Here is a 14,483-nt window from a genome sequence, read left to right as displayed (position 1 = left end):
TTGTAATTTGCTTAATGTACTTATCGTGGTTGCTTTGGTTACGGCTTAAATCCGGAAGTGGCTCTATAGAAACATTTGTTTGAAACATGGCTGTGCAGAGCTGGAGTGATGTCCTAAAATCGTCAAAGAAAACGGCTTTAATACATGATGGTAAGTGTAAGAAGTAAAGTGTGTTTTTAATACAGAGATATGTTTTTCTCGTTACCCCAGAATTACTTTCATTTTAAGCATAACTCAGTCATCTTAACTTCGCACACAGCGGTACCGCTAACATGTAATACAAGTAGGTAACAAGCAGGAGGTACAGGTGGCATTGAACTCTATTGAGGTTGTTTTTGCTTTAAAATCACAGGAAATGCGTGTCTTTTTTAGTAAAACAACTAGGCTCTAAATTGTAAAAATTTAAGATAATATGCCCAAAATAAAGATGTGCTTTTCTCTAGATGTTAACGGCCAGCTAGTCAGGCATTTGCACTGCGTACATTGTTACTTCTCTTTCTTAAGTGAGATCTTTCCTGCTTGGCTATTTAAGCCTGTTGTTCTTATTTGTAAATTACGGCTTGATCCTAAATTCACAAGGAAAATATACACACCAGACACTTCCTCGTACCCCCTTACTGGCAGAACTTCATGCCACAGATTAAATAAGATGCTAAAAGCAATTCTCAAAGATCTGGGTCCATAGTTACATGAGAGCATCGCACAGTTGTACAGATTTGCTGACTGCACATCCATGAGGTTCTATCACATCCCTTAGGTGGTCTATTGGACTGAGATTTGGTAACTGTGGAGGTCATTTTAGTAAAGTGAACTTATTGTCACGTTCAAGAAACCAATATGAGATTACCTGATGTTTATGACATGATGTGTTATCCTGCTGGAAACAGCCATCAGAGGATGGGTGCAGTATTGTTACAAAGAGATGGATATGGTCAGCAACAATAGTCAGCTTTTAAATGATGCTCTGTTGGTACCAAAGGGCCCAAAGTATGGAAGGAAAATATCATCCACAACATTACCCCACCACCTGCAGCATGAAAATTTGATACAGGGCAGCATGCTTCTATGCTTTCATGTCTTTTAATGCACATTCTTTTTCTGTTATCTGAATTATACTGCCCTAATCTAAACCCCAATCAAGTCTGTATGAATTATAACCTCGGGGTCTTGTTCTTACAAGAGTGACATGCACCGTGGTCTTCTTCAAGTTTCAATATGCTGTGTTCAGAGATGTTCTTCTGTATATGTTGCTTGTAACAAGTGGTCATTTGAGTTACTGTGACCTGCCTGGCTATTCTCTTATAACCTCAGGCATCAACAAGCCATTTTAATGCTGAGAACTGCTGCTCACTGGATATTTTCTCTGGATTCTCTCTAAACCCTAGAAATGTATGTGTGAGAAAATCCCAGTAGATCAGCAGTTTGTGAAAATGCTCAGATCAGCCTGTCTGGCACCGATAACCATGAAACATTTGAAGTCACTTAAATCACCTTTCTTCCCCATTCTGAAGCTAGGTTTGAACTTCAGCAACTCATCTTGACCATGTCTACATGCTTAAATACACTGAGCTGCTGCCATGTAACTAACTGATACATTGAAAGGCAGTTCAACAGGTGTACCTATGGAGTGGCCAGTGAGAGTATATTTTACATATATCATGACTGATCAAAATGAGTGCTGGGTAAGGACTTAATTTAGTTGGGTTTAGCAGATCTGAATCAGCTATTGGGACAACTGTTTTGCAGCATTGGTATTTGCCTAGAGTTTTGCAATTGATGCACATCTGCTTATATGGCTCAAATGTGACTTCTTCTTTTTTTGCAGGAAAAAGGAAGATCCACTACCTCTTCACAGATGGAAAAGAAATGGCAGAAGAATATGACTTGAAGACAGATGAGCTCATTGGTAAGCCACATGTTTTGAGTTATACACAGCTGAATGGTGCTGTTAATTTCTAAAGTTTCATACATTGGATCAGTCTGTGTCTCATAAAGCATTTGATACATTTCAGTGAGAAAATGGCGCCATAAAAGCACGCTTGGAGTTCAGGGCTCGTGGTTGCTCGAGGTTGGGGAGTCCCTTGCAGGCCCTGTTGCATCTTTGGAGTCTGATATGATCAAAGAGAACAGCTCAAATGTAGGTGTTTTTCCCCCCCTTAACGTTTTAATTAGATCTCTACATTTGATTTACATTTGTGAAGTTCATCTTCATTTTGTTTCCTCAGCCCGTGTTCATGCGTAAAGACACAAAGACCAGCTTTCAGTGGAGGATACGCAACCTTTCCTACCCCAAAGATGTCTTCAGTGTTTCACTGGATCACTCTGAGAGATGCATCATCATCAAAACCTCAAACAAAAAGTAAATATGCATGAGAACACATCTGTGCACCTATTTCGGTTTTGTTCACTGATTGTATTGAAGTCCCTGCATTCTCCCTATAGATGGCACTGTTTACAATACGTTTGTCCTGACAGTTCAGCTTTGTGACATCCTTCCTATGTCTTCCCAGGTATTACAAGAAGTTCAATATTCCTGATCTCGACCGCAGTCAGCTACCATTAGACGACTCCGCGCTAAGCTTCACTCATGCCAACAACACTTTAATTGTTAGCGTAAGTTCTGCATACCAGCAATTGATATATACATATATATATGTGTGTGTGTATTTTATGCAATCTGTCAGTTTATGATAAAGTTAAAATGGCTCCAGCCTGAAGAGAATCTATTTAACAGGTATAACTGCAGCTTTGTTAAAAGAATATATATGTACAATATATGTTTTTGTCTACACATTCAAAGAAAAATTATCTCTCTCTCTTTTTTGCAAAGAGACATTAGAACAGTTTCACTTTATTGTTTAAGCACTATATGCCAATCATGAGAGTGAAGAGTTTTTTTTTGTTTTTTTTTAATTTCCCACGTTTATTTTTCGTGCCCACAATAATTGTTTCATTCACTTTGTGTGTTCATTTTTTCAGACTTTTTTATGAAGACACTCAACAATATGCATAAATAAAATCTGCTATTATTATTTTTTTCTCTGTTGTCCAGTACAAGAAACCCGAAGAGATCTTAACCTTTGAACAAGAGCTACTGAAGGAGCTGAAAAAGCTAAAGGGGAGTGCTGAGGGGGACGTCGACTGCAAAACCCAGTGAATTCTGACTGTGGGAGCCAGGGAATAATTCTGGGTTGCATTTAGAGCAGAACCTCGCAGCATCATTTTCCAGTCACGTATGAGCTCTCATTTATTTCTTCTGTACTTAATCCCTTCATTAAGATTCGCTGTGCCTTGTCCCTTAGCTTAATGTCTAATTGTCTTAATTAATTTGGTGGAATTATATGTCTGGAAATGTGTCCAGCCATTTATGTTTGATACAGTGATATTTAGTAAAATATATTATTAGTAGATTTAAAAACTTTGTTTTTTGTTTTTTGCCCAAATTAATTTGATTGACAAAAAATAATGTCAGAATCTGTTTTTGCTTCTTTTTTCCAAACCTACTGTGGAGCAGTTTTGTTGGGGGGTCACATAACCTACCAGCCTCCTTCCATTGATGTCCTTGTAAAACACTCAAAACACACAAGGCTTCATCCCTGTTCGTTCCGAGGTCACAGTTACGAGGACATCCCATTTGTGTTAAATGAATACCCTCATGTTCCTTGTATGTAGTGGGCCACCCTGAAAGCCATTACTGAAACTTGCGTTACCATTTTCCTTTACAAGAGAAGGCGATTCTGACTTAGTGGTCTATGTCCAAAGTGCCGTAGGCATAAGTAAGAATTAGATGCAACTGTTTTTGCAGAGCTTTATTTCAAATTTCTATGAAGTTTTTGTTTGTTTGTTTGTTTAACGTGAAGGAATGTGAAGCTGAGATTTTATATCTTTGAGAAACTGAAATGTTTGTATACTGTATGCTGAATAAGGTTTATTAAAGTTGGATATTTCTCTATTTTTTTTAAATCCGAGTTCAATTAAAGAAAAATTGGAAAAAAAAAAAAAAAAAAAAACACTGGCTGGTGAGGAATACTTAGACAGTGGACAACAAAAGAAGTAGTGTGTTTAAAGGAGACAATGGCATTTAAATATAGATTGTTTGAACCTTGTGATTCCTTGCATTTTTTTACCACTTGTCCAAACCCAGAGAGCAAGTGCAGAAAGCAGAGACAAAACCACAGGTCTCTCTCTCTCACTATTGTGCTTTGTCTTCATCCAGATGGAAAGAACAAGAATATAAGAAAACGTTTCAAAACCAGCTGGCCCTGTCGCTTTGTAAATTCTTGTGAGGGGCCTGACTGTCAAAATGACAAAAATGAATTCGTACGTAGCGTTTGATAGTTCGGTCTTGGTCTTGGTGCCCAGTGTTGGTTCTGATTATATTAAACATAACGAAGGTTTCTGCTGCCGAGTAGCGTTCGTTTAGAAGTCTTAATTTTCTTTAATAATTAACTGTTCTCAGAGCTTCATCTACTGTCAAAACAAATTCCTGCAGCAGCACACAGCTAACAAATTGGACATCCAGCTCCAACATTGTGGGAGCTCTGTTCAGGGTCTTCTTCCTCCCCTGTCATTTGGCCTCTGATGGTCATGCTCAGCTGCTTCTGGGAAGAGGGTTTCTTTCCTGCCTCCCTTTCATTGCCGAATGCCTCTTCCCAGCCATTCCCCCTCTTTCAGTTGATGCCACAGTTTGCCACACAAGCCCTGGTGCTTTTTCTGCAACCCCTCAACTCCCTCTCCGCTGCCTCGCCACCTCCCCCCCCTCAAAACCCCTTACCCCTCCCTGTGTGACTGGCTTCCTTTTTGATAACTGACCCCTCCTCGTGTTATTATTCGAACCCACTATTGTATAACATGCCCTTTTATATGAGGTTTCACAAAGGGCCCATTTGATCAGAGGGTTACGGTGTGCGATCGTGAGAAATGCAACTACATGGTGGTAACCTTTGTTTGGGCCAAAATGGTGGGCTGACCTCATCGCTTTTAATGCATAGCTCGGGCCATTCAGGCCCAAGTCTCACTTGCTGAGCACATTGAATTCAGTAGCCTGTCACAGATATTGCCTCTCAGTTATCTGGGTCTCCAGCTTGAAGAAGAAGGTGGAGAGAACTGCAGTTTTGGGGGGATACCAGCATCGCACGCTAGCTTTCCATCCCAATATAAACACACAAGAGAAAACCGGAGCAGCCTGTGATGTCGTTCTTTAGTGGTTTTAATATACACTCTACAATAAATATTTCCATCATTTGATGTAATTTACATTTTTACAGTAAAAATATATTTATATATGTAGAAAAAAAAAACAGGTTACATAGTCTCCAAAATGGCCTCATAAAGGCAAGATAGCATGTCAGCTGAAAGTCAGATGCTGTAACCACAGATAGCTGCCGTGTCTAGCTTCATTATACTCATTTAAACATTCTTTGTTGCTGAGCTGACTAACTTCTAACCAAAGGTTTTCATTCGTGAAATTATTGTTGAGCTCTCCTGTACTTTAAATGCCTCCTGATTTAATAAGAAAATATCCGTTCTACAGTTTGTCTGAATTGGAAAAAAACTAACAGATTAGATAGTCAATGTTTACATACAAGCCAGTACAAAAAACAAAAAACAAATTATATATTGAATCCAAAAATGAGGCAAAAAGTGTATTGGCACTTGACAGGAAAAGTTAGTTTGCATGAAGCACATGGTTTTCTCTTGTAGTGGTTCTTCTGTGCTGGTTCATCCACGGTTCTCCCTCAGTGGTTTCAGTCCTCAGCGTCCCCCTGAGCGCTGGTGGTGGGAATGTTTAGTCCGCTTGTTGAAAGGGTGCGCGGGGACAGGGAGAGGAAGAACATCAAACGGTCTCTTCTCACTCAGCAAGTGCCCCCTGGGTAGACGCTTCATGAAGTGGGCCTCCCTCTGGTGTTGCTTGGTCTTGGAGGCCTTCCTGGGGCGGCCCTTGCGTGTAAAAGCCATGTACCAGCCCTCGTACTTGGCGTTCTGGAGTGCAGTGTAGTTGTTTTCCAGAACAATCTCGGTGAAGATGCAGTCCTTGCCTCGGCCTTTCCGCTGAGAAAAGAAAAAGACACGAGAACCTGAGACACATTTGGACCATCTCCAGGAATCAGAAACACCATCTTTATTTCCAGACAATGAAATATCTCTCAAAATCTAATTTGTTCCGGCTTTGAACGAGTCTCAACAATGTATTGCCATAAGCTTGAAATCTGGAAAATACATTTCCAAGGAACACTTCACAATGTCGCTGTCGTCTTATGCAGCCACAGAACTATTATTTCCAGATTACCTTGCCGATCAACTTCCCCTTCTTGTTCATACATATGTAATATCCTGTCTTCACCCCTTTAATACGAATGCGACTTCCAAAAGAATCCGTCTCCACTTCCAGTTTAGCTGCATAGACAAAGAAAGCAAATGCGTATAATGAGATGATACAGTCAGGACACGGTGCAAGCATGCAGACAAACGACCTCTGCATTTCTTTTTTCTGGTTTTTTTTAATGCATGGCAGAAAGAATATGAAAATTTGACATCATCAATAAAGAATATCAAAGTCTTCTGAAAAAAAAAATCATGGCCAGTCTACTAGAGTCTAAAGATGACATAAATTCTCTCTAAGCCCTTTTTTGTAATCCAGCAGCCACCTTTAACAAAGCATGCTAACCTTCCAAAATAGCATCAAATGATAGTGATTTTGTACGGCGTGATTGTTTTCGAATGTCTGTAAATGCTGTGCTGTGATGCAGCACAGACTGGGGATAAAGGAGAGAGTGAATACTGCGGTCAGAGACACAACCACCGAGCACAGAGCAACGGTCAGATTTGGGCCAGTTACAACAGTGACACCCACTTAGGATGTGTGGAGAGTGTATGCATGGCTGACTCTTGCTCTCTCTGTGAATGTGAGTCTAGGCAAAAGAAATTTAAAAGACAAAAGTGCACACAGGAGAGGACTGGAGAGGAAAAGGTATAAAGTGAAGATGCTGACTTCACCGCTCCTTGTAAACTGAGTCATACATTGAGTGTAAAGCAATGAAAATTCCTCATAAAACCAGCCTCCAAGTAGCAGGCATCATGCGTTGAGAGGTGGATGGATGGTGGTGGCTGTGGTGGAAAGATGGCTAGACGCACCAAAATTTTGGTGACAGAAATTATGTTTCCTTTTAAGTTTAAGATCTTTCCCCCCCCAGTTAAATGTTAAGAAAAATGTCCCTGCTGAAGTCCATCATAACAGGTGTCACAGACTTTCTACATCACCAACACACTAAGAAATAAAATCATCTGCACGAGACATAAAAGATGGCAACACTGATGCCACTAACAATGTTTGCAACTGTGGCTTCTGTTTCTACTGGCTCAAACGGTTTTCCACAGGCGGCCAAAAATGACATAATTTATGCTGCTTTTCAACACCGTCCTGCGCGCCATTGAATTTAAACAATTCCGATGTTTGTAAGGTGAACATGTTTCGTATTTTACTGTTTTCCTGAGGTTTAAAGGCACTGAAATGTAAGAAACGATGGCCTTTAACTGTCATGGGGTTTGATTGATCTGGCCATAACACACGGGCTCGAAGAAGTAAAGTCGCTCGATCATTTTAGAGACAATAAAAAGTGATTCCCCTGAACGGATTAACATATGTGCATCGTTGTTTAACTGCCTATTTATTACATAAACTACAGTGAGCCTAAATACATTATCGCATGGAAAGGTTTGGAAAGGTTAATGGTTAAGTGAGACTATTCACCAACTATTTAAAAATAAAAATCCAAAAAATATATAAATATATTTTTGTTTTTTTAACTATAACATTTAGTCCTCCCTGCTGGTCTTATTTAGCGATCACTTGTATCTAACCGTGTGCCGCTCCGTCTTCTCCGTTGGCGTTCACCCTCTTGTTGGCCAGGACCTGGACGTGTTTCCCGCTGGTGCGACTGTACAGCTGGTAGGTTCGGGTCAGCCTGCGGCTCATCCGGTCCGATAGCCGGCTCTGCTCGGTAACATGGTGCTTGAAATTCGGAGGGGACTGCACGGTGTTCTGTCGAGAGAAAAAAACCCCCAAACACGTTAAGGCAAAATATTCATTTCACCTGCCTGGAAATAATAAGCCCGTCAATTCACAGAGCCAAGGCCCCTGCCAACAGTTCATCATGGCATTAATCATTTTTAAATAAACCCCAAATAAAATTGGGTTATTTTGAGTCTTTTCGGAGATGCTTTCAAGAAACCTCGTGGATGACATTTCACTCTGTAGGTTGTTTTTACCACCGTTGATCTTTCACCCCTTCATGACTTTCTCTTTTCCCCTCTTTTCAGCCGTTCGCCGTCCACATGTGTTTTAACAATTACCTTTTAGGCTGGAGCTTACCTCTTTTCAAGATGTTTGAATTGTTGCCAATTGCCATAGCACTCATAATAAAATGTTTTCATTGTTATTGCAGCCTATTGGAGAGGTGGAGGGGGTGGGCTATAAGCTGCTAAGCACTGCGCCTTTGGTACCTGTTAAGTTTTGTTCAAATTAATTAGCCTATAGAACTTTATGCAGCGTTAGTGTATTTTTTTTTATTGAAGTGAAAGTGTGCGTTACCTGTGCGTAAAAGCAAAGCGCCGTGAACTGAAGTAACCTGCGGCAAAGACAAAATCAATTAAAAGCTTTAACTTGTTGCTCAGAATATATGAGTTACACAGAGAGCTACATGAAAAAAGATGTTTTACTTACAGATAACCTAACCTCGAAGTTCTCAGCCTCATCTTGTAATAGTTCAAATATTGCTTCATGAATACTCCACTGATTCGCTGCTGGAAGCTCTCGGAAATAAAGTTGCTCCTGAAGGGGATTTCAGCTCAGTTTTATCCCCCTCTTGTTACGCATAGAAAGTGATACCCGTGGCAATTAAGAGATCCAAAACTGTCAGGGTCCCATACAGGTACGGCATCTACGCTCCATTCTACTTATAGGATAGAGGGGGAAAAAAATGGACGATTTAAAAGCGTTAATCCAAACTTTAAAGTCCCGAGAAAGCGTCGCTTTCACCAAACCACCTCCATTAAATCCTCTTTGTGACACGCAGTTATTCAACAATGAAGATTTAAAGTAGAATGAATCCCACTTGACTTGCTTTGACACCGCAGTGAAGAGTTTTAGTTTTACGCACAGATCTTTACGCACCAGTGATAAGATGCGTAGCCTACCGTGGGTTTCCTAAATAGAAAGGTGACTCGATATGAAAGAAAACTAGTGAATGAATATCACGAATGCTAGCGCCGCACAGTTTGCTTAAAGTTTTCAAGGAATGTCACCACAACTGTCTTTCTATAAGATGCGCAGATAGTAAAGCTCCTGCTTCAACCTTCCTCCCACACGTGTATTTCTTGTGGTTGCCTCCAGTCCGCATACAGCATCTGTCTCCCTCTACATTTAAATACTTTAACTTGCGGGAAAGTCAATATCCTCGGTGAGAGCAGGCGGAGCGTTCAGCCTGGAGCCAAGTTGAAACCGAATACTTGTTAAGTTACTTAGCCTGCAACTATTTGGTTGCAAATCCATAAACACCGCATTCATCAATGAGTTGACTTTATAATTAAACACCTTATGAGATGAAATATAAACTAGATCCTGTCACAAAGAAATCGGCTTAGTTGCGGGTAAATTGGTAGACTTGATCTACAGAAATCTAATAAAAACAGGCCCTTCAAAATCTTTTAAACCAAGCGTTTAATCACAGTCTTACACATTAATCTTATTCACGCACGTGTTTTGATCTTGCAGTCAGTGCACTTTGTTTTCTAAAAGCAGAAATGTCCCCTTGAAAAAAATCCTTGGCATGTACTTAAGAAAAGCTACAGTTACATTAACCTATTCCCTGACTGCAGGTTAGAGGTTGTTTGGTGGTCCCTCAGGACACACCTCGATGTACTTTTTCATCCTACATATGTAAGTAATATGTATTCCATGTGAACGCATGACACAGAATGGTTTTCACATAACATCTAAAGCCTTTGCCATGGATACAAATGCTCTCTCACTCAAAATCACTCTTCCACAACTTTTCACAATCATGGTTTGATTTCGAAGAGTGTGTCCTGGCCCATGTGTGCTACTTGCAGAGGATAGTTTCATACACTACATCATGCACTTATATTGTAATTATTCTTTGTGACAGCAAAGCAGCAGGGTTTTCTTCAAGGGAAGATCACTGTTGCATAATTCTCTCATGGGTAAAATGGGAAACTTCAAACACAGCTTTTCAAGTATAAAATCTACAATTGAACGAATGACCCCTTGCAATCTAATATATATAATAAAATTAGGACTCATTTATTTTTTTTAAAAATCAGATATATTTTTATATGTCATTCTTGTGCTGTCATGTAACTTTTCCCTGCCTTCAAAATTTCAGGAGGATTTTATATCAAAAAGATGCTCATTTCTTTGTCACTTGGACTGTTAAATCTTCATGTTTGCTTCATATGAACTTTGGTATATATTTGAGTTGAATAATTTCTGGAGACTTTGTCGCCAGCTTTTTTACATCACAAGCACATTAGGAAGGTGACTCCTATTTTTAGCTAACACGTTAGAGAATAAAGGAGAAACAAATACAGTGAAAAAAGGTTTCAGTGTATAGTATAAGTAATATTTTTAAGCAGACTTAAAAAAGTCAGCCCAATGTCATTTGTAGATGTGAGGAGAAATACATAGAAATGTGAAACAAATGTTACTTCAAACCCCTCTTCTTGACTTTTTATTGCTCATGTGTGTGCAGATAAAGCATTAATCATAAATGGAGAAATGACCGACTAAACATACAATCATAAACTGCCTTCTAAATCTCTGCTGTATATCTGAGCCCTCACAATGCTGCAAGTGAAAGTAAATTTCAGCCTTGATAACTACACTTTAAATCAGAATAATATTGTTAACAGTATAGTTTTACAGACTCCAGGCCTCAAATCTGATTATCGTCCTAATGAGCCAAAGCAGAGTTCTGGCTTTGACTCTTACCTGTGAGACTTTATACAAGCAGGCCCATGTTCTTTGTGCGAACAGGATGGGAAACTATTGCACCCTTCACACAGAACAGCTGTACAAGAGTAAAATATAATACATATATAATTATGTGAGTTTGGTCAACGTCTTAGTTGTAAATCAGTCATTTTAGCCAATGCAGGGGATTTAGAGGGTGAAAATGGACTGCCTTATTAGTTCCAGCGGGACACTGCAACAAGTGATTTTGCCACCTGGGCCAATTCAGCACTTTGTTCTTTCATATTTTGACCCCATATGAAGCAGCGATTGCACATCCTAATATGAAATCCACATGCATGTCAATTAAAGCAAGTGGTTTTTTTGTAGACCACACAATGACTTATCAGTATAGTGCACGTGACTGTGTGACCCCAGATTAGTTCACCCACGAGTCATTTAAAGAAAATTTGATTAAGAGGCAAAGGAAACCTTGAGTCCCATATCGAGAGTTTCTTTTTATTTTAAAGCCACTGTACATCACTCACAGTCAAAGTTTCTCTTCTAGGTTTGGGGGATGACACCAAAGTATAGTTTATTATTTACTTTTTTGAATGTCTTAGGGTTATAGCTCATGCTGATTGTCTCCCAAAATCTTAGCTTCTGTCTTTGTTAACTTATAGTCAACTTATCTGAGCCAAAACCAACAAGAGAAGGTCAGTGCTTTATTTGTGAGGAAAGTTGTGCATGTTTAATTAATTTTGACATCCTCGACACCTTATAATTGTAATAACTGTGAATATGAATGATAAATTAAAGAAAAAACATTTAGGATGAGTTTTTAACATGGCTTCTGGGGTGCTTTTAAGATTTCTACCTAGCAGCTATCTCTGAAAAATGAAACCCATGTACCAAAAACTACAGCTCATCTAATGCAAGAGTGGGTAATTAATTTTCCCAAGGGGCCACATGAGAAACTGTTGTGCAGGGATTCACCAACAAGCTTATAAAGAGATAAAACCCACCACAATGGTCTCAGTTTCTCCTGGGGACTCTTGGGAAAATTGTTTGCCCACCCCTGCATAATGGCCTCTTAAGGCTGTCTCCAAAAGTGTTGACTGTCTGGTATAAAACAAACAAATCAATAGAAATATTTTGTTTTCTGCAGTTAATCTCCTGCTTTTGTGTCAGCTGTATAGGAAGTACTTTTTTATCTTTAAAAATCATTAAAGATAAAGATAAAGACTAAAAGTTATACTGCTCTGATAGGCCAGTGACAAAGCCTAAGCCATGAGCTGTCTGCCAGACTTCAGTCCAGATAATATGAGTCAAAAAACTGGAACTGTTTGAATGCAAATATTTAATAGATATTATACCTTTCTGCATAGTTAACAGTAGCAAAAGGACATCTATGAACTCTAATCTGTAGTTTGGTGGTAAGTAACCTATAAATAGCATTGGTTACTTACCACCAATCAAGAATTAGCTAATGCATACAGTCTATGGATGCAACATATTAACCCAGCTTGCTACTATTTCCTGGTGTCTCAGGCTGCCATTCAGGACATCAAAAACCAATGCTTGACTTCTCATTGGCTATATAATCTCTTATCTCCATCTGGAAAAAAGAAAAGAATGTATATTCCAGGACTTTAATGTCTGAGTTTTGAGCCAGTATTTTAAATCATTAGAATATTTCATTTCAAATTTGAGTAAATTACACATAAAGCAGTATAAATATTGTATCAGTGCAGGTAAAGACTGTTGACTTGACAGTTGTCCAGATGATGAAAGCTGAGCCACATAAAGTCATTGCTAAAAAGGCTGGTTGTTTGCAGAGTGCAGTATTAAAGCATTTTAATGGAAAGTTGACTGGAAAGGAAAATTGTGGCATGTAAAGATGTGAAAACAAAAAGGATGAGTGCAGCAAAGTTTTTAATGCAAGAAAAGTCGCCACAACTGTTTAATTCCTAATAACAAGCTACTCCTGAACCAGAGACAATGTCAGAAGCATCTTACCTGGGCTAGGGAGAAAAAGCACTAAACTGCTGCCCAGTGGTCCAACGTCTCATTTTCAGATGAAAATCGGATTCATTTTTTTGCATTTCATTTGGAAATAAAGATCCTACAGTCTGGAGAAAGGCATGGTGTTTGAAGTCCAGTGTGACGTTCCTGGAGTATGTGATGGTTTGGGGTGCCATGTTATCTGCTGGTGTGTTTTATCAAGTCAGAGGGCAGTACAGTCATGTACCAGGAGATTTTATGCTTCCATCTGCTAACTAGCTTCATGGAGGCGCTGATTTCTAGCAGGACTAAGCACCTGCCCATGGTGCCAAAACTACTACCACATGGCTTGCTGACCATGTTATTACAGTGTTTGATTGGCTAGCTAACTCTTCTGACCTGAACAACAAAGAGAATCTTTGGGCTAAATTGTCAAGGGGAAGATCAAAAACACCAGAGTCAAAAATCCAGGCTGCTAACACCTCAGCAGTGCCACAAGCTGATCGCCTCCTCGCCACGCTGCACTGATGCAGTAATTCTTGGCAAAAATGTCCCAACCAAGGACTGAGTGCAGAAGTCGGACATTTCTGCATTTTAAAACCTTTTTTTTTATTGATCTTATTTTTTTTGATTTTCAACACTTCTAAGTCATAATCAATATATCCCATGATGTAGACACATCCAGGCTGTCAGATTCCCTCAGTTTCAGGTTTTTATGCTAAGCCAATCCAACTGCAATCTGAATATAAATTTTCTTATTTAACTCACACAAAAGTTAATATGTTTTCAAAAACATCAAACTTTTGTGCTAACTACTCCTTTAAACAACCACAACACCTTTGTCCTTAGTGTAGTATCTGCCCCTACAGCAACACAGTGCTCAGTCTGGTGCTTTAAAGTCCATACATCTCTTACATTTCACAGAAGTCTACAGCAGCCACTTACAATTTAGAAACAATTCCGTCTCTGCAATTATAAACGACATTTGGTTAAGGTGACCTGTCAGGCAGTTTTGGCTAAAATTCTCCAGACTGAACATGAAAGGTTCCTCGTGAAACCTGATCAAAAGCTATATTTTTTATTCTGCTTTGTTACATACCTAACTGTCTGCTGCCTCACTCCTGAAATTCTCTAGTGAGCAGCTTTTCTGGCCTCTTAATAATTTTGAGAAGAGTTGACACAGGTCCAAGTTTTGCCCCAGATCCCTGCTCCTTTGCCTTTTCTCCCAATGCTGCTTTTCTCATTTGGATCACAGTTTGCTAATCCAAAGCCTTGGTATCAGAGAGTGAGGTACAAAGACACCAATCACAGGACGCTGTGAAAAAAAGTCAGGGAGAGGAACCTTTTGGCAAAGCTGCACATTGGTTATTCTTAGAAGAGAAGTGACTGAATGTCTGAAAAGGCCCCAGAGCAGACTACCATTCAGTGAGAGGCATTATTCCCACTAGCTAATGCAAGACATAAAAATACACACTCTTGCATAAGGCCAGCCAATGGAAAGGTAGACACC

At 39.5% G+C, this 14,483-nt stretch overlaps 2 protein-coding genes across 3 annotated transcripts; one reads left to right on the top strand and one right to left on the bottom strand.

Moving 5' to 3' along the window:
• The first annotated feature begins 17 nt into the window (after positions 1 to 17).
• Positions 18 to 3,952, top strand: dpcd (deleted in primary ciliary dyskinesia homolog (mouse)). 2 transcript variants are annotated; one of them, XR_266969.4, is made up of 7 exons: positions 18 to 150; positions 1,826 to 1,906; positions 2,013 to 2,137; positions 2,226 to 2,359; positions 2,511 to 2,613; positions 3,053 to 3,233; positions 3,515 to 3,952. XR_266969.4 is itself a non-coding variant. In XM_003453826.5 (6 exons), the coding sequence occupies exons 1-6, from the start codon at positions 87 to 89 to the stop codon at positions 3,155 to 3,157; spliced, it is 612 nt and encodes a 203-aa protein (XP_003453874.1). In that variant the 5' UTR covers positions 18 to 86; the 3' UTR covers positions 3,158 to 3,952. The 2 variants fall into 2 exon arrangements, 1 of the variants encoding a protein (XP_003453874.1); XM_003453826.5 differs by having other exon boundaries at positions 3,053 to 3,952.
• A 1,239-nt stretch (positions 3,953 to 5,191) lies between these two features.
• On the bottom strand, positions 5,192 to 9,719 carry fgf8b (fibroblast growth factor 8b). The gene is made up of 5 exons (XM_003453825.5): positions 8,723 to 9,719; positions 8,591 to 8,627; positions 7,861 to 8,041; positions 6,290 to 6,396; positions 5,192 to 6,051 (listed from the first exon to the last, which is right to left on the bottom strand). Exons 1-5 carry the CDS (start codon positions 8,779 to 8,781, stop codon positions 5,755 to 5,757), a joined length of 681 nt encoding a protein of 226 aa, XP_003453873.2. The 5' UTR covers positions 8,782 to 9,719; the 3' UTR covers positions 5,192 to 5,754.
• Between the last annotated feature and the right edge of the window lie 4,764 nt (positions 9,720 to 14,483).

The sequence above is a fragment of the Oreochromis niloticus genome, linkage group LG6, assembly GCF_001858045.2.
Source record: "Oreochromis niloticus isolate F11D_XX linkage group LG6, O_niloticus_UMD_NMBU, whole genome shotgun sequence".
NCBI classification, from domain to species: Eukaryota; Metazoa; Chordata; class Actinopteri; order Cichliformes; family Cichlidae; genus Oreochromis; species Oreochromis niloticus.
This window is presented reverse-complemented; position numbering and strand designations above follow the sequence as displayed.